We start from the raw sequence: 24345 nt of genomic DNA, 5'->3' as shown, positions 1-24345 counted from the left end.
CTCGGGTTAGGGGGAGTTCTCGTGTTAAAAGGTCAAATTCACCTAAGCAGTTTTCATGCTTGATGGTTGCAGGTGTCCATCCTTGTGTCATCATGAAGGCGTTTGCTGTCATTCTTGCACTGGCGGTGCTTTCAGGTGAGCTGCAGAAGGAATAAACGGAGGACGGAAATCTGGAAATGAGGGGTGCAAATGGATTTAAATCGGAAATCTCAGGAATAGCTAAGTTTGCTCTCACTTTGAGAATCTTTGGCTGAAACTAGCCGTTGTAGCGATGCACGGGAGATATTTCTGATCCTTTGTTTTCTTGATGACTCGACACGAGTCACAGACCCAACAGTAAAAACAGCCACTGAAGAAAATCCCAGAACGGATCCTTTTGAATGTTCCTCCGTGTTTTAAAGAACTGTGCTTGTGCGCCACCAGGCTGCCATGGCCGGAGCGTTCTTCAGGACGACTGGCAGACCACCTGGGAGGTCACCATGGAGAAGTTCCAGGATTACATCACTGATCTGAACTCAAAGGCCGACGAGGTGGTGAAGGACATCCGCAGCTCCCAGATCAGCCGAGAGCTTGAGTGAGTTCACAGGATAATATAATCTGAGTGGGAATAATCTCAGATTTAGTCTGTGAGACAGTCAAAACCTTGTTCTGTTAACTAAACCAACAAGGAACAAGAGACATGAGCATGTTTAGGAAAACTAAGACTAGTGAACAAAAGGTAGAACCGACGGGATTATCAGATTATTTTTCTCTACATCAAAGGACAAAAACATTTTTACTTTTTGAACTTTTGTAATAAATTGTTTATTTGGTGCACCCCATTAGCTATCTGGATCGTTTAATTTCACTCTGCTGTGACCTTTAACCTTTCCTTGAACATGTCGACGTGTAAACGCCTCGTCTCTGAGCCGATCTTAATCTCCAGGCTCAAACTTGACCCCAGAGGCCTCCGGCCTGTTTACCTGGGATCAGAACCGTTGAACTTTGACCTGTCTCTTGTTTGTTGGTTTCCCAGCTGATTAGAAATGTTCTGGTCCTGGTTTCATCAGAGAACCAGCCACTAAAGGTTCCTGTCTTTCAGCACCCTGGTCCAGGACAGCCTGTCGGAGCTGGCGTTGTACAAGGACCACCTGGAGACCAAGCTGACCCCGTACACCCAGGAGGCCACCGAGCGAGTCAGGAAAGACCTGCAGCTGCTGGGAGACAAGCTAAACACTCACGTAAGCGAGGCCCGCGAGCAGATGGACAAATACGTCCTTGAGCTGCAGAGCATGATGGAGCAGAATGCTGAAGACGTCAAGGTCCGGGTCTCCGCCTACACCCGTAAGCTGAAGAAACGGCTGCATAAGGACACCCAGGAGATCCAGAGGTGAGCTGACGCTCTAAAGGGAAGCCATCCAATCAGTTTCAGTTCTCATCGTGTCCTGAAAGTCATTGTTTTTATAACGGATTCTTCACTACATAAAATATCAGTAATTAAAATGTTCCAACTTGCTTCGTCCTTCAGACACATTACTGATTACATCACAGAGCTTCAGACCAGAGCTTCAGACAACGTGGAGGACATGAGGACTCAGCTGGACCCGTACTTCTCTCAGGTCCGGGACAACGCCCAGGCCAAGATCTCTACCCTGAATGACCTGCTCCAGTCCCACGTAGAGGACATGAAGACCAAGATTCAGACGGCCGCCGAGGACATCAAGGGGCGCCTGGAGAGCAAGACCGGGGACCTTGGCTCCACTCTGGGAAAGAAAATGGAAGAGATGAGGAACTGGTTTGAGCCGTATGTCTCCATGATCAGAGACGGCATGTAGACGCTGGTGTTGATCTGGACTGATCCATCTTCATCTGTCTATCCCTGACCCAACCCTGAACCGGTTTATGTAAAACCATTCACAGTAAAACCAGTAAAACCCCCATGGTCGTCTCGTCATCTGGATCATTGTGTTGAATAAAAACATGAGTGAACAAAAGTTCCCTGGAGTCTTTCTTTGGTCAAAAGAGTTTGTGTAGATAAAAAATAAATAAAACTATAGTCGCAAGAACCAGTTCACATCTGAGTTTGACAAATATTTAACAGATGATTCACGTTAACGGAGATTAAAAATTAAACTTAAAAATAAAAAAAATCTGCAAAAATATTCATCGATCACCAAAATACTCCACAAACAGCTGCAGAAAAGACAGAAATATTTAAACTTTTTAAAAATATATAGGCTACTGCTTGTTGACGTCAGCAGGTTAAATGTAAATTAATTCTGAAAGTGGATATAAATACCTAATTAGCAAAACACACAGAAGTCTGTGAGTGGTAAAGGCTAAGGCATTAAACCCAGTTTCCTCAGAAATAAGCTCAAACACATGACACAAGTTCAAAAACCGAGATTTGTATCCATCCGTGCTAAAATATGGAACAGTTTGAAGCAGAGTGGGAAACAGTTTTAACCTAAACACCAGTCAACGCACGAGCGTCGCCGCCATGTTGGATTTAGCGTCAGAGTAGCATCGGTTACAGTTTAGCTGCTTAGAACTACACAATGAAGACGGTCCTTTTTTAATGAGTTGCTTGGAGCTGAACGTGGCGGTACGGTCCGAAAGAGACCGTCTACGTTCACCTGTCACAGGTAAAGCAACAGAGTTGTTGTTAGATGTTTGTAAGAATCCATTGTGCTACGGCTAAAGCTAGTTGTCTAGCGAAAACGGTGAATTTTCGCGCTCAAACTGCCAGGTGCGGAGCTAGAATTTTCCTCAGATGGACTCAGGGCTGCCAATTCTCACGCAATGAGCGTGAGAAACACGCACTTTATGTTTATGTTTATGTATTTAGCAGACACTTTTGTCCAAAGCGACTTACAATTGCACTTTACCCTCTTCACAGGCTCTCACGCCACACCTTCGAGATCACGCTAACATTCTATATAGGCGTAAAGAAATGGCCAAAAGTGAGACCAGCAGAGGGTTTTAAAAAAATTTCTAATAAATAGTGTTGAAAAGCTTCAATTTGTGTGAACTTAACCTAAATTCTTCTAAGAGTTTTGAAGTACACACACACACACACACACACACACACACACACACTAAACAAAGCAGCAGGCCTTGAAAATAAAATAAGAATTTTGATTTTGTGCTTTAAAGTAAAAAAAAAAGATAAATGTGGAAAAAAACATCTGCTGGTCACTTTGGATCATTTCTAATTCACATATATTTAAAAGTATATTTAAATGTATTTATTATTCCTATAAAACTATTTTAAGAAATGTATTATTTAAGACATAAAAGTAAAAAAAAGTTAAACTGTCTGCATGCGTTTTTCATTACCATTTATATTTGTACATCAAAATAAATAAAAATTTGCCCAACAACAAAAATAAATGTGAATAAAATGCATCCTGAGACCCAGAGGAACCTGCTTTATCTCATTTGAAAATATATTTTATTATATATTAGGGTGTTTAATTAATCTTTATGAATCTTTTCACTTAGGGAAATACTTTTGTCTGGGCCGTTTTTACTGAATGTTTGGTGGATTTAAATCTGTAATCTTGTCTTTCCCAGAGCCACCAGCAGGGGGCAGCAACGCACTGACAGAAAACGGCCTGACTTCAGGTCAAAGGTCAGAGATGAAAACAAGACAGGCTTTGTTTGTAGGGTAAGCTAAAACCTTTCATCAATATAAAAGTTTATTTTAATGTAAAAATGGAAAAATTCATTTATTAATGTTTCTGTTCAGCTTTTGACTAATGCCTTTCACAGCCGCAGAGAAAACACTTCCTGTTTGCAGTTTTCTAGTTCCTTTGGGGAAATACCAGTTCTGATATGTTTAACAACAGTAATGTAAAAGTAATACTACTAAGGTAATATTTAGGTAGTATAATGCTTACCTTTGTTCATCCAAACACGTCCTTCGTGTTTTTTTGGTCTTTATTGGACTCAACTTTTCTCTACCTGCAGATTTTAAAGTCTAGATTCAAACTCTGCGGATCTTTTAGTTTTTACATTTGGTTTGTTTATCACTCTTTATGTTTTAGCTGCTCTGTAAAATGAACACTTCAGGAATTATGGTGCTGAAACCTTTAGAAAAATAAATGAAGTGTTTTATGTGCTGGTACCAGAACCTGCCGGTACCAGGACCGGGAGGAGACCAGTGAAATATTTTTATATAGCGAATCGTTGTCGATGCGTTTGGATGAAACTTCAGAGTCTCCTGCTTTCATCCGTCTCGCCTTGGACACACGTGCAGGCCCGGATGGAAGCCACCTCAAAGCGGGCCGAGGCCCGGCTGTTGTGGTACCGGCGAAGCCACGCGTCCCTCACATCCGGACCGCTGCGTTTCCATCTGCAGCTTCTGGAGGAACTGAGCTGTAATTCCAGAACCAGTCTGTGGCGAGAGGAGGAAATGACTCGGCAGAACCTTGGGTTCTGGTTCTGAGCTACTACCTGTCTGCTGAGCCCTTGGTACCGGTCCACTTCACTTACTCAACCCCCGTTCAGACAAAACCACAGAGTCTGATGGTTCCTGAAAACCTGCTGCAGGTTCTAAAGGCTCGGTTCTGATCGACCCAGTCAGGCCCAGACAGAAACTGGTGTTCAAAAATCTTGTTTATGGAAGGAAAATCTAAACGGCCGAGGGGTTCTGAACAGAGCCGGGCCAAACGGGCTCCGGTTGCTTTTCAGGAAAGGTTGGTAGTTTGAAAACTTGTGTCAGTAAGACGAGTCTGACCCGTGTTCAGATTAGTTGTTTACTCTGAGACGAGCTCCACAAACAACAACATCTACAGCTCATAAGGTGCTTCAGACACAACAGGAATGTTCTGAAAAGTCCACAAAGTTCTACGGAGACACCACGACTGCACCTACAGACCATAATACAAAACTATCTACAGGAAACAGCTGATATTTACACACGCAGCCAGGAGGAACATCACGACGAGGCCATCTGCAGCAGCTGCTCCTTGAACTGCCGCGCGTGGTGCGACAGGTCCGTGACCCGGTCCACCATCTCCTGGATGGCGGCCGTGTTGGGGTAGTGCAGAGCGGCCGTTTTGGTGGCGGTGACCACCGTCTTCAGCAGGTCACACAGAACGTTGCTGGAGTTCATGACCCTGTTGGCCAGCTCGGGGGCGGCGGCCTGCCGGGACAGCGTGTCCCCGATGAAGACCAGCTTGTGGGCGCTGAGGATGACAAACTTGCTGTGGGCGACGAAGATGCGGGGCGGCTGGCCGGCGCTGACGCAGCCGAAGAAGGCGTCCACGGCGCTGAGGAGGGTGACGAAGTGCTGCTCGCACTGGGCCGAATAGAAGGCGAGCAGCTGGCGGTCCCGAGAGAAGACGTGGACGGAGGACGGGTCCGACGGAGACGCGCTGATCCACTGGGGGATGTCGTTCTCCACGGGTTGGATCACTTCCTGCTCCAGCTTCTTGAACTGATTGATCTGTGAAGCAACCAGAGGTCTGGTTATTCTCCACCAGAACCAGAACTAAAGCCCGTCCCAAACATCTCCCAGGTTCTGATTCTCTTAAACCTTCCTCCTTATCCACACCCAGTTCTCCCGTCTCACCTGCTCCTGGCCCAGCTGAGCCGGGTTCTGCTTGATGATGTTTTCCTTCTCCAGCAGCTCCTTCTGCTGACGCTCAAAGTCTTCTTTCCCCTGGGAAGAAACGGGAACAGGATGAGATGAGCCGGTCCCACGGCTGCGGAGCAAGGCGCTTATACTTTACACTTTAGGTTATCAGAGGTGGTGTTTTCTGTTTGACCCGTTTACCTAAAACTCTACAGTTAAACGGTTAAACCCGTAAAAGGTTCTGACCTGCAGGTGGACGTAATCGTAGTCCTCCATCCAGCTCTTCACACACTTCTCACTGTTGTTCATGCTGTCTTTGTCCTGGCCCGGGGGGGCGGGGAAGGCCTTGGTCCGGCCGCCGTAGTTGTCGTTCTCCTCAGGCGTGCTTCCGCTAGAGAGCGACCCGTCCGCGTGCGTCCGTCGGAACAGCAGCTCAGCGTTCCCAGATATGGTGGAAGTCAGCTGCTTGGCATCGTCTGGAACTGTCCTGGACACCATGACGAAGCGGTCCAGGTCGTCGCTCTTGTGGTGGTGCGGTCGGGATGAGGCCAGGGCCTTCTGAGCCCAGCTGGAAATCTCCAGAGCGTGATAGGTCTGCAGGAGGATCTGCTGAGAGTCCTCCAGGCGTCCCAGCTGCCGTCGGAGCTTACTGTGCAGGCTGGAGTCCGACAGAGACGTGGCGTTGGCCGCGGCTCCTCTGCAGAATGTAGTAAAGTCCACCACGGTGGCCCGGACCCGATCCAGCACCGCACGGACGTCGTTGGCCTGGCGCTCCATGAACGGGAATGTCCTCCAGTGAGGGGAAGCTGTCATTGAATGCAGCGCCCCGACAGAGAGGTCCAGCGCCTGCTGCAGGCGGTACAACTTCTGCACAGCAGCGTCCACGTCCAGAACCAGGCGTCCCTCGGAGCTGGACCCGGCTGAAGACGAGGACGTGGACATGCTGCTGCGCGTGCTGCCGGTGCTGGAAAAGGACAGGCGGTTCACGTTGTCTGTCACGTCCGCTACCGCGCGAGCTTCCTGGACTGGAACGTCGTAGATTCCCTTGCTTCCGTCAGTGGCAGAGTTTTTGAGCTGGGGGGCCGGCACGCCCCGGGGGAAGTCGTAAACGTCCTGCTGGGGGTCCAGAACCGAAAGGAGAGCCGTCGGAGGAACATCGTAAATGCCTTCGCTCCGGTCGGGGTTCGGGTTTTGGCGGAGGGCGGCAGGCCCGAGGCTGGGGGGGAAATCGTAAGGAGACTGATGGTTGGGGGTGGGCTTGGTGAGGGAAGGGGGCGGGACGTCATAGATCCCTTCCTGTTTGTGTTTGAGGGGCTGTGGGAAGTCGTAGTTCCCCTCCTGGAGGGCTGCGTTGGTCCTGCAGCTGGGCACCGCGTAGATCTGTGGACAACAAGATGATTAGAGATTCTGATCAACAGGAAACAGACTCTGCCGGTCCGATCTCCTTCCCGAACCTCAAACGGGCACGGAACGGGATTTCAGGATTTTATCCTGAAGTCATCCGAGTCTGCTCCAGACTTACGGATGGTCCCGCAGAGCTCCCACACCACTTCCCAGTTTTCCAGCCTGGATTTAGCTTGAGCAGCAGCAGCTTCCCGGCTACTCGGGAAAAAGCGACGCGTTTAAAACGTTCCCGACTGTGGCGAAGCTCTGACCCTGCTGCAACCCGACCGCTCTGCCTCAAAGCATCCTGGGAGCTCAGCGGGGGGAATTAGGCTGTGGGCTGTAAGTGATTTCCATCTGGAACAGCGAGACGGGAGCAGCCAGCTGTAATTAGGAGTAAGAGCGGGTCTGAGCGTGTTTCATGTTATTACTAACAAACCGCCTCGGCGGTTCTGATGAAATCTAAGAGCTTCTGGAAATAGAAACCTTTTGACAGATGAAGTTTAAACACAAAGCCACAGCTCTGGGAACTCTACTGGCTGCCGAGGCGCTCGCTCAGAGGAGCCGCAGGAATCTCATAAACGTCACCGACTCATTTACTACCGACAGTAAAAGGCTCGGGGGCTGCGCTCTTACCCCCTGCGAGGACGGGGGCACGTCGTAAACGCCTTGTGTTCTGGGCTCCACTTGAGACGGGGGAACGTCGTAGACTCCCTGGTTCCTGGCTCCGCCCGGCTGACTCAGGAACATGTGACCTGGCGGAACGTCGTACGTCTGAAACAGAAGAGATGCTTTTAGAAAAGGATTAAAAACAGAGTTCAGCAGCTTCAAACAGCAAAAAGATGGAATATTTAGGAATAAATAATAAAAGTCATCTGATGCCTAAAGGCTGAGTTTCCAGGTTTTTGAGCCAAGCCTGGAGTTCAGGAGGGAACTACAGATTTTCTCTGGCTGCGGGTTTGGGTCAGAACACCGGGGTCACAACAGGACCTCCTCCTCCTGATCAGGTGGAGAACGCATCAGGAGGGGACACCTACCCCCTGAGACCTGCTGGGCGGCACGTCGTACAGGTCCTGCTGGTTGTGCTGTCCGGGGCCGAAGGCGTAGGACTGTCCCGCTCTGGTCGGGACCACCACCTGTCCAATCACAGCAGAGAACAGAAACAGCCCGTCAGACTCTCCCACCGCTCGGCTCATTCCTCGTCCCCGAGCGACCCCGCAGCATGTGAGGCTGATCTTTTTGGACACGCCCCTCCTCGTTTCACCGTACCCGACGCAGGAATCCCGTTCGCCAACGGGAACTCGGAGCTGCAGAGAGAACAGCGCTGAGGGATTCGGGTACCAACGCCACCCCCGCCCTAAACTCCCGCACCAAAACGCCGTTTGGAAAGTTCTTCCATGATAAATAAGCCCAAACGTTTAATATGACCCCGTTAGCCTTCTCCTCTTCCCGTCAGCGCTTATCAGGCTTTCCACACCTCCTGATCCGTCTCGTTTACTCTACCAAACCTCAAAGACAAGAGGAATGTTGGGAATGTCCTTCCTGAGCCCAGCTCACCTCCCTTGACCCCCACTACAGGGTTCAGGCTCAGATCCATGCTTGAGACTTCCTGGCAGAGGCTCCCCGGGTCGGCCGCAGGCCTCGGAGCAGGTCCGGATCCAAGCAGCTTCTCGGTGGCATTTGTGGAATGTGACCTCAGAACCAGACGGAGAGGAGCGGAAAACGAGATTCCTTCTATGGGGAGGAATTCCATTCACGTGAGCTGGAGTCTGACTGACGGTTTTCCATATGTTTCTCATCAGTGATTCCAGAAGCTCACAGCCACATTCCTGTCTGTGAAGGCATCGCGCGGCAGAGCGCTGAGGGTCGGCGCTGAGAGGCACAGGTTAAAGCGCCAGAGGAACAACTAACACCAGAAGACCTTTACTGCTCAGTCGCCGCGGTAACGAGCCACAAACAGGTCTAGAGATGACGGGAAGCCCTGATTGGTCCCTTCTGAGTTAAAAAAGAGTCAAACTCGTCGTCGTCTTCCTCCCCTTATCCGGGTCCGGGTCGCGGGGGCAGCATCCCAACTAGGGAGCTCCAGACCGTCCTAGAGTCAAACTAAACAACAAAAACCCAACTTGTGACGGCATCTTAACTCCCGAGTATCAGATCAAAGGTGGCTTTCTGCACCAAGTACTGTGAGTTTAGCTTTTCCCACGGGCTCCTAAATGCATCACAGCTCGCTCTGGCACATCTGGAAAAGATTCCTGGAGGCGAAGACGGTGAATTAAAAGATTTGTTTCTGAAGGAGAGCCGCTGCGTGGTTCGAGTTCCTCTAAAGGAGGCGTGGCTTTACCAGGACCAGCTGATCGTTCACACCAAGACCCGCCTCCGGCAGACCGGCGTCTGAACGTCGTGCGGCAGCGTCATCCGGATGGGACTGAAGCAGGAATTTAGCAGCGTGTCTCCGGATGACCTCTGACCGGGAGCCGTCACACATCAGCCTGTCATCTCAAAGCTGCTGCACCTGCTGGAGGGCACATGTCCACATCACCTCCTGAGTCGTCACAGAGTGATGACGTCATGGAGTGAAGCAGGAAGTGAGCAAACATCAGTTCCCGCTCAGGTGTGAGCTGACCCCCCCCCCCCCCCCCCCCCCCCCGCCCATACGGAGGTGAGAAGCCTGCAGCAGCCGCGTGTTTACTCAGCAGCAGGTTCAGGTTCAGGCAGGCGGAGCTGAGCGACGCTCCCCGGTCTTCCGGGATTCCAACAAAAGCTGCTTTAAACGTAAAGATCCAGGCCAGCTGATGAGCGCTCCTGTTAGCAGGAAGTTTCAGACCTAGAAAGCTTTTAGCGGCAGCGTCCGGGTTTATTCCTGCTCCGTCAGACTTTTAGTGTTTCTCAGAAATTCATCATTTGACACCTTTTCGTTTGCTCGACACATGAAACCACTTCCTTCCAGCTGGAGCTGCGGACACGCAGCAGCTTCTCTCTCCTCACCTCCCTAACCCATCAGGACAAACCAGCTCATCGAAGCACCACAGCACGTCTGGCCCAAACAGAGCAGACGGGTCCCATCAGAACCAGCCGCTCAGATCAAAGCAGCGTTTTAATCCCTCGCAGTGATAATCTGGAATAAGTCGTGGGCATTTAGTGGACATGTCTGAGATGAGAGAATCCTGGAAGAAGACGAAGCACCAGGATCATGGCTTAGGGCTAGACGTCTCACGCCTGTGGTTTGCTAAATTATCTAAATCTGTAGTCGACCGAACCAAAGATGTTAGCTTTTAGTTTAGTTTACGCCGCTCAGACAATCTGGGATCGTTTAGTCTGGTCTTCAGAATTCTGAGAAAACCTGGAAATGTTTATTGGGATCGGACTAAATCAGTCCGAAGCTCCGCATCTGCAGCTGATGATCATTTAGGACCTTCAGTTGGATCCGAGGGGCTGGAGGATGGGTCCAGGTCCCGGAGGAGATGGTCCCTGATCGGGAGCCGGAGCAGCTGTTGTTACACGCTACCCGGACCTTTATCTACACGGACGACACGCCCCCGTGACCCAGGAGCCGTTACTGGAATTCATCAAACCTTTTGTTGCAGCAGAACCTCTTCATGGCTCCAGTCAGCTGATCGGATCAGAACAGAGACGAAACGGGCCGTCTGGGAGGAGCAGATGAGAGCAGAAATCTAACCCAAACGCCTGAGTCAGAACAGGAGCCAACAGCAGAACCGGGACAGGCTGCTCTGCATGAACGGGCTTTCTGTGTGGCCGTAAGATCCGCAGCCAGAGAGGAAGGAGCCGCCAAACCTCAGGAGGCCGGGATGGGGTTCATCCAGCATCTCAGGGAGAAGATCGTCCATCACCTTGGATCTGAGCTCCACCCACTTCATCACCACTGGACCCCCCAGGATGGCCGACAGGTGCTGAAACACACCTGAGATCATTCCGGCAACAACCGGATTGATTCAACTAAAAACCTCTTCAGGTTCTAATTCTAATCCGATCACGTCTGGAGAAGTTACACGGATGAATAACCGGGAAAGTTTTCTCCTCGTGTTCCCACAGACCTGCCAGAGGAGGAGGGGGGGAGGAGCAGGAGGAGCAGGAGGAGGAGGAGGAGGAGGAGAGCTTAAACTTTCAGGAATCCTGAGCTTCAGCTGAAGGCTGGAAAGAGGTGAGAGCTTGCTGTCCTGAAGGTCTGCTGAGCGGTGCAGCAGCAGGATGAGGACGAGCTAACAGCAGCTAACCGGGTCTCACCGGCCCGGTTAGACCGTCTGAACATGACCCGTTCCTGCAGGCAGAAGTTCAGCTGCTCATTGGAAAAGTGATGGAGACCAGAAGATTTAGGAGACCTGGACCTGGACCGGGCCAGGGTCTTGGACCGGTTGCTCATGTTCCATCCTACCTCTGCAGCTGCTTCTAATGACGAGCTTTTCCGTTAATCTCATCAGAATAAACCCCATAAGCTGCTGGGTAATTCCTCCTCTGGATTCACCAGAAAGCTAACTGCCAGATTAGCCGATAAAGGGAGCAGCTCTCACCTTGCTGGGTGCGCTCTCAGCGCTGAGCGTGCTCCTCGGTGGGACCTGGTAGAGGCCCTGCTGCTGGAGGCTCGGAGCAGGAGCCTGGGCGGCGGCGCCCGACGACTGGGCCTCGAACATGGGTCCGATCAGCAGCTTCAGGCGGTTCCCGGGAGCGATGCCCTGACAGCCGCGCAGGGAGCACAGCCACCAGCCCTCCAGGCCGCCGGTGTTCTGCTCGATGACGGTTAGGATGTCCCCCTTCCGGAACGCCAGCTCCTCGGGAGACTCTGGAACGTTGTCGTACAACGCCTTGGCCATCAGGTTCTGCAGCCACAGAAACAAAACTGTTGTTAGACGCGCCGAACGGTTCAAACACACACCACAGCTTTCATCCATGTTTAAATCTGGTGATTACAAATAAAGCTGGTGAACATTTCCCATCATGACCCCGTAGGGCATCATAGCCCCGCCCCCAGCAGCTGCTAAAGGCCGTGCAGTCACACGACCTCGCGACCTTCAGCTGCGCTTGAACCTGAACTTGACAGGATCTTCTCAGGGTTTTGGGAAGGTCTGGTGAGGGCTCATGGGTAACGAGCCCCCAGCGCCGCGGCATTTAGGACCGATTAGCTCGTTAAACGCATCAGCAGGAGGGAGGAAACGGGCACGAATGCTTGTTTTCAACCTTCGTAGAGCGGCCGTGCACTTCCAGCCGTGCACGCCCCATTAGGTGCAATTAAGATGTGCGTGACTTGCTCAAGGGCACGTTGCCTGATCCAGAACCTGGCAGTTCCAGGTTCTGGATCCGTCTGGGTCGGAATGAGAAGAAAACAAACAGGAAGAAGAAACTCTGCAGGATTAAATCAGATTATAATCTCTGATCAGAACACAAAGCCTTTACAGCTCCAGGAGAGCCGTGGGTTTGTTTCTGGTACCGTTGGTGGGCCCGGCCGCCCTGGACCTCCTAACCCACCCATTCTGACTCATCTGAGGGAACTGGAGTTTACAGAACTCACCTTATGATAAAACCTGAATCTGGTCATGGGAAATAACCGTGGTGAGTTCAGGGACAGACTGAACAATCAGGCTTGTGAGATACCGGCGTAAACACAGACGGAGGGTGAGGCCCCGCGAGAACCCCGGCGAAAGTTCGGAGATGTTTTGGAAACTCCTTTGTGAACTTGGTTCCTTCATTTGATCGTATTTTATTCTGAGGGTCATAAAGGCCGCGGCTCTGACCCGTCCTCCCTCACGTGAGAACAAGCCTGCAGGGTCTGTGTTTGACGAAGATAAACAATTATCCTGATGCAGAAGAACATCCAGACCCTCGCTGAGGAGGTTAAGCCAGCAGCGGGAGCAGACATGCCTTCTGTCCTCCTGAACACACTGACACCAAACAACAACGACCAGAATATCTGCGCCCAGCTGGCATCAACGCAGAAGCACCCAAACCAAACCACGGGCAGCTTCCCGTCAGTCTGCTGGAGGCTTTATTTAGAGCCAACGTTCTTCTTCTGTTCCTCCTCCTGATGGAGAACCACGCCGAGGGATGACTGAGGTAAGGAGGAGGCCTGGATCCAATCAGGTTCAATCAGAAACTTTAAAAGTTGCATACCGTTCACGTCTTAGAGGGAAATCTGGAGCAGCAGGTCAAGAATCAGAAATCGGTATCGGCTTTAAAAAGCAGAATCAGTGCATCTCCATCTAAAACCATCTTCAGCCTGAAACCTCCCCTCCCCCCTGAGCTGAGCTGAGTGTGACGTCGTGGTGAGTTCAGGGACCACACAGATCCAAGGAAATGGGCTGACGCTGTTCACAGGTTCTCACTGGTTTCAAACACGCAAACATTGTAACCAGTGAATCAGATATCTGAGGGCAAAGGTCACCGGTAACAGCAGACGTGTCTGAAGCCAGGAGGAGGCGACTGGGCGTGTCCTCGTCGTCACGCCGATGAGTTTTTATCGCGTTCAAAGGTTGAAGAACGTTTCTACGTCCTCAGGCTCAGACTGGATTCTTCTACTTCAAACCGACAACTAAAGTTTTATTTGTCCCTTCTGGGCTCCTGTAGCAGGATGGCAAACAGTCCGTCTTCCTGTACAGACATACATCTAAGCGTCAGCTTCATCAAATAAAACTGGAGATTTAAACCTTCACAACCAAGATTTGATGTTTTGGATTTTTTTTTACATTAAGTCTTGTTTTGCTGCAGTCAGCGACCGAGTGGTGAAGAGCAGCGATGACGAGGAGGAGTTCTACGACTCGGCTTCATCACCAAACAGATCTGATCAGCGGGTTTGTGAACCAGCCGACATTCAAACACGTCGCCCAATCAGAGTAAACACGCATAGAAACGGTTTCCTCGGCCCACGAACGCACCCGAACCTCTGACCCAGACAAACGACGGTACCAGACCGGGAAGGCCAAAGCTGAAATCCAGCTCGGTGGTTCTGGAGACTCGGACCTGGATCAGAATCCTGGCTGAATCCGCACAAACGGAAGAAGAAGAAAATATCGTTTCTATAGCGCCTCTCGAGATAAAAACCACGAGGCGCTTCGCAAAAGCAATAAATGTAAAAATATAAAAAATAATTTAGAAAATTTTAAAAATATATTTAAAATGAGCAAAAATAGACAATTATGATTTAAAAAATGTTAAGAAAGAGAGAGAGAGTGAACAGGAAAGAGGGAAATCAGTGGATCCTGAGGAAGGTGGAATAGGTAGGGAGAGCAGAACAAGGTGAGGGAGGTGATGGAGGTCATACAAAAGCCTGAACAGGTGAGTTTAAAGGAGACCACTGAGTCCACTGATCTCAGGCTCAGAGGGAGAGAGGTCCAGAGTCTGGGGCCACAGCAGCAGATGATCTGTCACCTTTGACCTTTAGCCAAACAGAACCAACGTGATTCTTGGCGCCAAGCTGCAAGACCTTTGGTTCCAGTAAGAGCTCTCTGGGTGGTTCTGGTTCCTCTCTGGTCCAAACGTCATTCTAATACCAACGACGGCGGTTTTGGACACAGAAACACAAAAACCTGGGAGAAACCAGGATTGCCATGGCAACCATTCTAAACAACCTGCTTCCAGAACCCATACCACTGCAGCAGGTCCCGGGGGGGGGGTTTAGTCTCACACACACACGCACACACACACACACACACACACACACACGCACACGCACACACACACACACACACTCATCTGGCCTCGTTTCACGGGCTTAAATATAGAACCTAATTATAGTAATGACGGTAATGAGGACCTGATGACTTTTCCGAGCCGCTCCTCCGAGTGCGGCGAGCTGCGGGTGAAAGCCCATTCGGATAAATGGGCCATGTAAAGGTTCTGGTAGGTCGGGCTCATGGGAAACGGTGCAGAGTGCAGGCTTGTTTCTTTATTCGGGCCGTTTCCAGGAGGGTGGGATCTCCTGATGTTCTGCCATGTGTAAACACAGTTACACTTAGAAGCTTCGGCACAAGAAACGGGAACGTGGCCCGACCCGGTCCGCTGGTACTGGTTCAACCCCGAGAGCCGAGGCTGGTGGGAAACAGATCAGTGGTGTTTGGTAGGGATGCACCGATGCAGCCCTCATGCACCGAAACCAGTTTCTGCTCCAACCCGATGGTTCTGGTTTACCTTAATACCAATTACGATCCGAGTTTCGAACGATTATAAAAACAAAACAAGCCGATTAGTTGCTCCTCCCACTTGTGCTGCCCTGAGTCGCAAATAGTGTTGTCAAAAAAACCAATACCTAGATATAAATCGATGCTAAAAGTGGTATCTAAATACGATATTCCATCCCTGTGGTATCGATATTATGGACTATTATACACAGCCTTCTTCAAGTACACCGACACGCACGACAGCCAGATGCCGTAAAGCAGCCTCCGCCTCCCAGACAAACAGAAGAAGACGCCGCATGGCTACATAGCAATTTTCCACGCGAGTTGTCTCCGATCCAAGTTTTGTCTGCCAAATAAATAAACAAAAACATAAACAGCGAACTTGGAGGCGCTTCACAGCCCAACTTAATTAGCATACCAAGTCCGACACGTAGTTGTATATTCACGCTTATGTGCTTAAAGGAAACTCCCGTTTATTGCAACCCGGTCTTAATTTCTAGCATGCAGTACGTTTGTTTACTCACGCTGACAACTTTGGTACTACTTGGATTCCCCGGGGTATTTAGATCCATCGCCGAATCACCGTCTGCGTATATCCATATAACGGGTGTGGACGGGCGCCCATGGTGCAGCCTCGAAATAAGACATTATCTGCACCAAAACATCTTCATGTCGAAAGGTTTTGTTAGGAATCATTAACAGGATTCCCCTGTTCGTTTGGAGCGGGTCTGGGATTTCTAGGCGTGAACAGACTAGCTGCGGCTAATCTAACCGGCGCTTTTAATGACGTCACTGCCGTGCGCCAATCTGTTTTCATTAAGATTACCGGTAGATGTACCTTTGTCCTACTGTGGAGAAATTCATTTTCTCCCTTTATTGACCAACAGAGTTGTTCAAAAGTACAGAACAAAACATACGGCATTACATCTTATGACAAAAATGCACCTTAAACAGAGTTTAAGCAGCAAAACATCACTCTGCTAATAGTGTATATATAGTGAGACAATTCATGATTTAAAGTGTTAACTTTCACCAGTTTTTGTATGCACGTTTTAAAAAATGCTGATACTTGAAAGGTTTAAGCACTTTACACACTTAATTCTTAACATTTAATTTTTGCAATATAAATTGAGGAATATTATTTTTTGAATAAACTTGTTCAATAAATTGGTGTTTTTAATTAGTATCGAAATCGAGCATCGAGTTTTTTGTCCAGTATCTAATCGAGTTAGAAATTTTAGTATCGTGACAACCCAAGTTGCAAATGAAGCGCTCCTCCCACAGTGTTGCCAACTTGGTGACTTACAGCTTTTCAGACCCCCTTCTTGACTTTTTAAATCTTAAAGGTACCTAGCGAACATCTCAGAAATATCTCTGGTGACCCTTAGCTACTTTCTGGATAACTGTCGTCGACATTTCCTGCAGGTTAGCTAAACACTCCGCCTGCACTCCGGACCGTTCTTCAGGACTTTAGGAAAGGGAATGATGTAGTGATGTGTCGGTCGCTAAAGACACAGCTCTTGGAGCTGGCTCCCTGTTGGAGTAACCAGAGTGAATGACACACACCGCACCTGCGGACTTCTGAGCCGATAAAAACAGCTAAATGTGCGCGTGCTAAACACACGTGCAGCTTGCCCCTGATTGCTGAGACCGGGTTGGGGGGTGCAGCTGTGGTTGGGACAATTATTACATTAACTGATGGACTTGTACATACATGGTTATAAATAAGGTAGAAATAAGTTCCTCACACTGATAAATAATAACTAATCTCTCTGAGGACACGGTGCTAGTGCACGCTCCTACAGCACCTAGACACGACTCAATAAATGTTATGCAAAATTTTGTGAACATCAATTTATTTGCATGTATTTGTTATGAATGCCACTGAATAATTCTTGCTGTCAGTATTTGCCAGATATTGGTATTTGGGTCTGTACTGGTTAGACTTACATGAGTTAAACCAAGGTCTATAGCCCTTGGGTCATAAACTATGAGCTATAAGTATATTGGTCTTTTTATACTGGGAATCAGGAGTTATTTTAGTGATCATCTTGTTTCTTATTTTTGTCCTGATTGTGCCCTGAGCAATTTTATGACTGAATAAAAACAAATTAAATCAACATAAATTGAAAATTTGTCTTAAATAATCGAGATCTCAATTTCAGTCACAATAATCGTGATTATTGTTTTTGCCATAATTGAGCAGCCCTACCTTAAACACGTTTTTATTGGGTTTGGGAAACACAAACGTTCCTCCCGGTGAGGTCACGAGTAGAAACACCGTTAGTTTTCTCATTTGGCACAAACTGAACTCCATACTGGTGGAATCGTCTCTAGAGGAGGGAAAATCATTTTTAACAGCATGAAAGGGTGAAAAATGTCACGTTCGGCTTTCCATACAGCTATCTGGGTGTGATGCCAAGAGTCGGTGATTCATAGAAACATGACATCACCTCAGCAGGATATGGAGCTGTTTCATCATGAATGATGTCATAATCAGGGAGTTTCCCCGACAACCCGAAGGCCCCATTAGTCAGATCAAACCTTAACATGCTCTGAGTCTGATTATAGTTACAGCTGCAGCTGTATTGTTGTAGTTACACCTGTAACTATACTGTTATAACCAACACTCCTCAACAACACAAGGTCTTATATTTTAATGTTTGGCGGGTGATGGGAATTGCTTTGGGAATGTATTTATATTGTATTTTTCTCCCTGGTCCGATTCTTCCTGTTGACGGCTCAGCCTGAACTTTGACCCCTAAAACTGATGATGAAACTGAACCGCCCGAACCGATCTGAGTCGAGCAAATCTGCTGAAAACGTCTGGTTTCGGTTTCTTTTACTGTAAAGTCCATCAAATCCGACTCCCTGACCCAAACCCGAACCGGCCCAGACGTCAGCAGCAGGAGGACCAACAGCAGCAGGAGGACCAACAGCAGCAGGAGGACCAACAGCAGGAGGAGGACCAACAGCAGGAGGAGAACCAACAGCAGGAGGAGAACCAACAGCAGCAGGAGAACCAACAGCAGGAGGAGAACCAACAGCAGGAGGAGGACCAACACCAGCAGGAGAACCAACAGCAGGAGGAGAACCAACAGCAGGAGGAGAACCAGCAGCAGGAGGACCAACAGCAGGAGGAGGACCAACACCAGCAGGAGAACCAACAGCAGGAGGAGAACCAACAGCAGCAGGAGAACCAACAGCAGGAGGAGAACCAGCAGCAGGAGGAGAACCAACAGCAGGAGGAGAACCAACAGCAGCAGGAGGACCAACAGCAGGAGGAGAACCAACAGCAGCAGGAGAACCAACAGCAGGAAGAGAACCAACAGCAGGAGGAGAACCAACAGCAGGAGGAGAACCAACAGCAGCAGGAGAACCAGCAGCAGGAGGAGAACCAACACCAGCAGGAGAACCAACAGCAGGAGGAGAACCAACAGCAGCAGGAGAACCAACAGCAGGAGGAGAACCAGCAGCAGGAGGAGAACCAACAGCAGGAGGAGAACCAACAGCAGCAGGAGGACCAACAGCAGGAGGAGAACCAACAGCAGCAGGAGAACCAACAGCAGGAAGAGAACCAACAGCAGGAGGAGAACCAACAGCAGGAGGAGAACCAACAGCAGCAGGAGAACCAGCAGCAGGAGGAGAACCAACACCAGCAGGAGAACCAACAGCAGGAGGAGGACCAACAGCAGGAGGAGAACCAACAGCAGCAGGAGAACCAACAGCAGGAAGAGAACCAACAGCAGGAAGAGAACCAACAGCAGGAGGAGAACCAACAGCAGCAGGAGAACCAACAGCAGGAGGAGAACCAACAGCAGGAGGAGAACCAACAGCAGCAGGAGGACCAACAGCAGGAGGAGAACCAACAGCAGGAGGAGAACCAACAGCAGCAGGAGGAGAACCAACAGCAGCAGGAGGAGAACCAACAGCAGCAGGAGGACCAACAGCAGGAGGAGAACCAACAGCAGCAGGAGAACCAACAGCAGCAGGAGGAGAACCGACAGCAGGAGGAGAACCAACAGCAGCAGGAGGAGAACCAACAGCAGCAGGAGGAGAACCGACAGCAGGAGGAGAACCAACAGCAGGAGAACCAACAGCAGGAGGAGAACCAACAGCAGCAGGAGAACCAACAGCAGCAGGAGAACCAACAGCAGGAGGAGAATCAACAGCAGGAGGAGAACCAACAGTAGGAGGAGAATCAACAGCAGGAGGAGAACCAACAGCAGGAGGAGGACCTACAGCAGCAGGAGAACCAACAGCAGGAGGAGGACCTACAGCAGGAGGAGAACCAACAGCAGGAGGAGGACCTACAGCAGCAGGAGAACCAACAGCAGGAGGAGGACCTACAGCAGGAGGAGAACCAACAGCAGGAGGAGAATCAACAGCAGGAGGAGAACCAACAGCAGGAGGAGAACCAACAGCAGGAGGAGAATCAACAGCAGGAGGAGAACCAACAGCAGCAGGAGAACCAACAGCAGGAGGAGGACCTACAGCAGGAGGAGAACCAACAGCAGCAGGAGAACCAACAGCAGGAGGAGAACCAACAGCAGGAGGAGAACCAACAGCAGGAGGAGGACCTACAGCAGGAGGAGGACCTACAGCAGGAGGAGAACCATCCTGAGGCTAAAAACATTCAAATCAACCAAAGAGAAGAGGGGGATTATCTCTGAGCTCGGTGCCAAACGGGAGCATCCTGGTACTCCCGAGAGACTACGCTAATCCTTCTGAATGTGCGTGTGTGTGTGTGTGAGTGTGTGTGTGAGTGTGTGTGTGTGTGTGTGTGTGGGGGGGGGGGGGGGGGGGCTGAGACGGTTTAACATGCAAGAATCAGCAACGAGCTGCAGATTCACCTCAGTGTCTGTCTGATTTCACGCTGGCAGCAGATGTCAGACACAAAGACAAACGAGTCGTCCTGCGGAGACACGGAGAATCCGACGGCCTACAGAAAAACCCAGATATCCAAAACACCAACAAATATCCTGTTTAAAAGGAGAAACACTCCCAAAATCTTCAACTGAATGACGGAGAAGTTCATAACGACGTCTGGATGCTGTCAGAAAGTCGGAACACAACAAATGTAACGAACAAAGTTTATTTTTGTGTACATTTATGATATTTAAACAAAAATACACGTTTTTATTTCATCCACCTTCATTACGTGAAAATTAAAACCCGAGTTCGTCCAAACAGACGACATCGTTTCTGATTGGCTAAAACATTACGACATCATTCACAGCTGATTAATCTGCAGGTGAAATTTCCTCCTTAAATTGGTATAAAAAGCACCCAGAGACCAAAGTGTCTGGTTCTGCTGGCGGTTCCTCAACAGGAGGAGCAGGAGGTCCAGAGATCGTCTGGTTCTGCTGGCGGTTCCTCAACAGGAGGAGCAGGAGGTCCAGAGATCGTCTGGTTCTGCTGGCGGTTCCTCAACAGGAGGAGCAGGAGGTCCAGAGATCGTCTGGTTCTGCTGGCGGTTCCTCAACAGGAGGAGCAGGAGGTCCAGAGATCGTCTGGTTCTGCTGGCGGTTCCTCAACAGGAGGAGCAGGAGGTCCAGAGATCGTCTGGTTCTGCTGGCGGTTCCTCAACAGGAGGAGCAGGAGGTCCAGAGATCGTCTGGTTCTGCTGGCGGTTCCTCAACAGGAGGAGCAGGAGGTCCAGAGATCGTCTGGTTTTGCTGGCGGTTCCTCAACAGGAGGAGCAGGAGGTCCAGAGATCGTCTGGTTCTGCTGGCGGTTCCTCAACAGGAGGAGCAGGAGGTCCAGAGATCGTCTGGTTCTGCTGGCGGTTCCTCAACAGGAGGAGCAGGAGGTCCAGAGATCGTCTGGTTCTGCTGGCGGTTCCTCAACAGGAGGAGCAGGAGGTCCAGAGATCGTCTGGTTCTGCTGGCGGTTCCTCAACAGGAGGAGCAGGAGGTCCAGAGATCGTCTGGTTCTGCTGGCGGTTCCTCAACAGGAGGAGCAGGAGGTCCAGAGATCGTCTGGTTCTGCTGGCGGTTCCTCAACAGGAGGAGCAGGAGGTCCAGAGATCGTCTGGTTCTGCTGGCGGTTCCTCAACAGGAGGAGCAGGAGGTCCAGAGATCGTCTAAGGGAGGCTTTCATCTAAACTTTTTATTTGTTTCTGCTAACAATAAAAAATACAGCCTCAGAAAATTCATTCTTATCAATAAAAAAAATCATCTGATGACCGAAATCGGCCAGTATTCTAGATGATGGACCAATCAGAAACTCAACGATCCCATCACAGGAACAGAAATAGGAATCAGCAGGTCTGAGCTCTGACATCGGGATTGGCCCTGGAAACCATCATCGGTGCTTTTCTAATGATGATCTCAATCAGGACGTCGGACACCTGAACCCTCACAAACAAGATCAAGGAGGTCCAGACTCCCTCCAGCTCCTCCTGGAGGATCCCAATCTCTTCCCAGGTTTTAAGGATCCCCCCAGAGGGATCTGGGTCTGGCTCCAGAAGAACCTCCAGAGAGGAGAGACCAGGAGGAATCTGAAGCACCTCAGCTGCCTCCTGCAGTGAGGAGCAGCAGCTACTCTCTGAGCTCCTCCAGGCTGATGGAGCTCCTTCTCCCCATCTCCAAGATCAGCTTGGATCCAGGATGTGGTTTATCGGGTCCTGATCCAGATCTCAGGACCCGATGAAGGTTTTGGTGATTCGAATGAATCAAACCAGCACCTGAATCCAAGGAAACCTTCATCTAAACATCTTCATTAACAAAAGACACTTTCCTCCACCGTGGCGTCATCTGGAGACGACGGGTTTCCGCTGAACAAATCCCAACACAAACGTCTCGTTGTTCCGACACTCAAACAGACGTCTGGGAAAGAAAACCTTCATTAACAAAGTGAAACAACGAAGCGTCGCCTGGAACGCTCCCATTCTCACCCTCCACCTCCCACCCCCACCCCACCACTTCCTTTTTCCAGAGCCTTTCAGGACCTCCTCCTCCTCACCCCCAGAACAATGTCAGCCCTCCTTCAGCGCCGCTGGCCCGCTGCCCGCAGTCCCAGCCATGAAACTCGGAGGAAAACACACATTCCGGGCTCAGACGGTCCACCTCATCGCTCCTATTTCTGCAGCACTGACATCAGCTGCCCAGGAACTCTGCGGGGGGTGGGGGGGAGGGTTGTATCCCAACACTTCATACCATTCCAATAAAATCAGCCGGAGCGTCACTGTTCTATAAATACTTCCTGTTAGGTTAGTTAGACCTGGGCTTTTTTGTTTGGGAGCGTCTGATCTGGAGGAAGCTGCTCCCGACGCATCATTTAAACTTTAGAAGCTTTGCAAGTCAAACTAAATTTAATTATAACCTTTTTCATGTAACTGTAAAACTGGAGATTTGAACTGTTGAACGTTTACAGCAGCTCCTTTTTCTGTTTACATTTTTGAACGTGCCAAATTCCATTTATGACGCGTTGTTTTCAGTTTGGGACCGGCAGAAGTTCTAGTGCTGATCAGGAAGAGAAATCTGCTCAAACCTCTCAGAAAAACCAGAGGTGCACCGATTCTGGTCTGAGGGCCGATACCAGCTCTTGTGGAGCTAGCGTGCCGATTCCAGTTGGTCTCAAATAACTTAGATAAATGTGATAAATCAATTTAAAAAGTCTGCTTATCTAGGAAATTCTGATTTTAGACGTGAAAACGTCCACATGGCAGACCTGCTACTGTTAGCAAGAATTAGCAGTAATCACGCCGACGCAGCCGATTCCGAACGCCAGGCGATTTTTCCTCTGGGATTATGTAAGCAAGGTGGGCGGAGTCTCAAACGGTTGAATAACAACATCACAATATTTAGGATTTAAAAACTTTAACAATAAAATGTCTGACTTTTGGTTTCAAGATTTAATTATTGCATGTTAATGAACGTAAAGGGATGCCGTAAGTACACCGGATTTAGAGAAATGACCTCATAAAACAAAACAGCAACAATCTCTTGTGTGTCCACCAGAGTGGACTCATTACCGGGGAGGGGATCATGTGACCCGTGGAGGATCCCCGTCACACCTGAACACCTGTCGGAAACATCTCACCTTCGTGTTTCTGTACACGACCGATGGACGCTAGGAACAGAGCAGCTGAAGCCTGATGATGCTGATGTGACGCCTGAGTGGCTGTTTTTATGTCCTCTGGCTGTGTTTTCATGACGCGCGCGCGCGTGCCTGCCTGCCTGCGTGTGTGTGTGTGTGTGTTTATTATAAGCGCAGTGGAAACAACCTCCTGATATCTACAAACACAACATGTCAGCGTGCACGGCTCTGCTGTGGGTCGTGTTTATCACAATCCTCTGATCCTGTTTATGATGATCACTGTTGCCATGGAGACCTGCTGTAACTCACTGACCCCTGCGTCCTGCTCCTCCCGTGCACTCAACAGGAGGGTGAGTCCGCTCGGAGCATGACGTGGGGTGACACCGGAACCAGGAGACCCAAACAGAGCAGAACCTCACACAGAAACGGGTTCCAGCTCATGGCTGTGATTGACGACTGAACCCCAGAAGCAGAACCACAGACGTGTTTCAGCATTTTAATCATCTGGACTAGATGCCAGTGTTTGGGTTTAGTTACACACGAGGTCCAGCGCAGTGGAGGAGGTGCTGGTTTCTCTGCTCCGACTGTTTTTGTGCCTGTGGTGTAATTCACTACGGCCCTGGATGGCGTCACTGGTTTCCAGTCTGCAACTCTCATCATCCAACCACTAAATTACAGACCTGAGCGGTGTTGTCGGCCACGCCAAACACCCAAACCTGAGCTTTCCACCCTGCTTCAGAGCTTTTACCCTCACTTGGTTCTGCTGGGGGGCCCAGCCTGGCCCCTGGTGCCCTCCGTGCGCTCCAGGGCTGCAGGGCTCCTGCTCAGAAGGACCTGGCAGCGTTTCCTCTGCCAAGTCTCTCCCCTTAAAAACTTCCACCTAACTGGATGTTTCCGCTGGGAGGTTGAGAAGTGACCTGAACGCTTACAGCTTCTGGGCTGAGTCAGAACCACGCCACGTCCAGCGTTTAACGGGAAAAGCAGAAAGAAGCGGAACTCACTTTGTACTTCATCCTGCTGCTTCTGGCGGGGAATAAAATCCAGCAAAAACCAACTCTAATCCGCTGAAAGGCGAGAAGAGCCCGCGCATGTGAAGAAGCGCAGAGCGGAGGAGTTGATCTCTCAGCGGGTTACAGATCCATCCGACCCGGAGCCGAAGGCACGGAGAGCCGCGGAGAGGACCGAGCTGGAGCCGCTGCACCGCTTTCTGCTCCGCTGCGCGCGACCGCTGCTCCG

The 24345-nt window shown here is 50.0% G+C and overlaps 3 protein-coding genes across 3 annotated transcripts in view; 1 reads left to right on the top strand and 2 right to left on the bottom strand.

The window, feature by feature from the left end:
- Nucleotides 1-1973, top strand: part of apoea (apolipoprotein Ea) — a 3947-nt gene extending 1974 nt beyond the window's left edge. The window contains exons 2-5 of the mRNA XM_015974183.3: nucleotides 73-135; nucleotides 424-574; nucleotides 1082-1369; nucleotides 1508-1973. Of these exons, the coding sequence (XP_015829669.1) occupies nucleotides 93-135; nucleotides 424-574; nucleotides 1082-1369; nucleotides 1508-1814 (789 nt within the window). The 5' untranslated portion in view covers nucleotides 73-92 and the 3' untranslated portion in view covers nucleotides 1815-1973. The remainder of the gene's footprint in view (nucleotides 1-72; nucleotides 136-423; nucleotides 575-1081; nucleotides 1370-1507) is intronic.
- Nucleotides 421-24345, bottom strand: nedd9 (neural precursor cell expressed, developmentally down-regulated 9). The gene is made up of 7 exons (XM_015974182.3): nucleotides 24111-24345; nucleotides 11470-11775; nucleotides 7981-8079; nucleotides 7580-7717; nucleotides 5807-6940; nucleotides 5558-5647; nucleotides 421-5431 (listed from the first exon to the last, which is right to left on the bottom strand). Exons 1-7 carry the CDS (start codon nucleotides 24120-24122, stop codon nucleotides 4922-4924), a joined length of 2289 nt encoding a protein of 762 aa, XP_015829668.1. The 5' UTR covers nucleotides 24123-24345; the 3' UTR covers nucleotides 421-4921.
- On the bottom strand, nucleotides 11783-20104 carry LOC139064317 (nascent polypeptide-associated complex subunit alpha, muscle-specific form-like). Its single transcript, XM_070547718.1, has 3 exons — nucleotides 20067-20104; nucleotides 19942-20008; nucleotides 11783-19692 (listed from the first exon to the last, which is right to left on the bottom strand). Exons 1-3 carry the CDS (start codon nucleotides 20102-20104, stop codon nucleotides 17809-17811), a joined length of 1989 nt encoding a protein of 662 aa, XP_070403819.1. The 3' UTR covers nucleotides 11783-17808.

This window comes from Nothobranchius furzeri, chromosome 19, assembly GCF_043380555.1.
Source record: "Nothobranchius furzeri strain GRZ-AD chromosome 19, NfurGRZ-RIMD1, whole genome shotgun sequence".
NCBI lineage: Eukaryota > Metazoa > Chordata > Actinopteri > Cyprinodontiformes > Nothobranchiidae > Nothobranchius > Nothobranchius furzeri.
The sequence above is the reverse complement of the archived record's forward strand: the minus strand, read 5'-3'. Positions and strand labels throughout refer to the sequence as shown.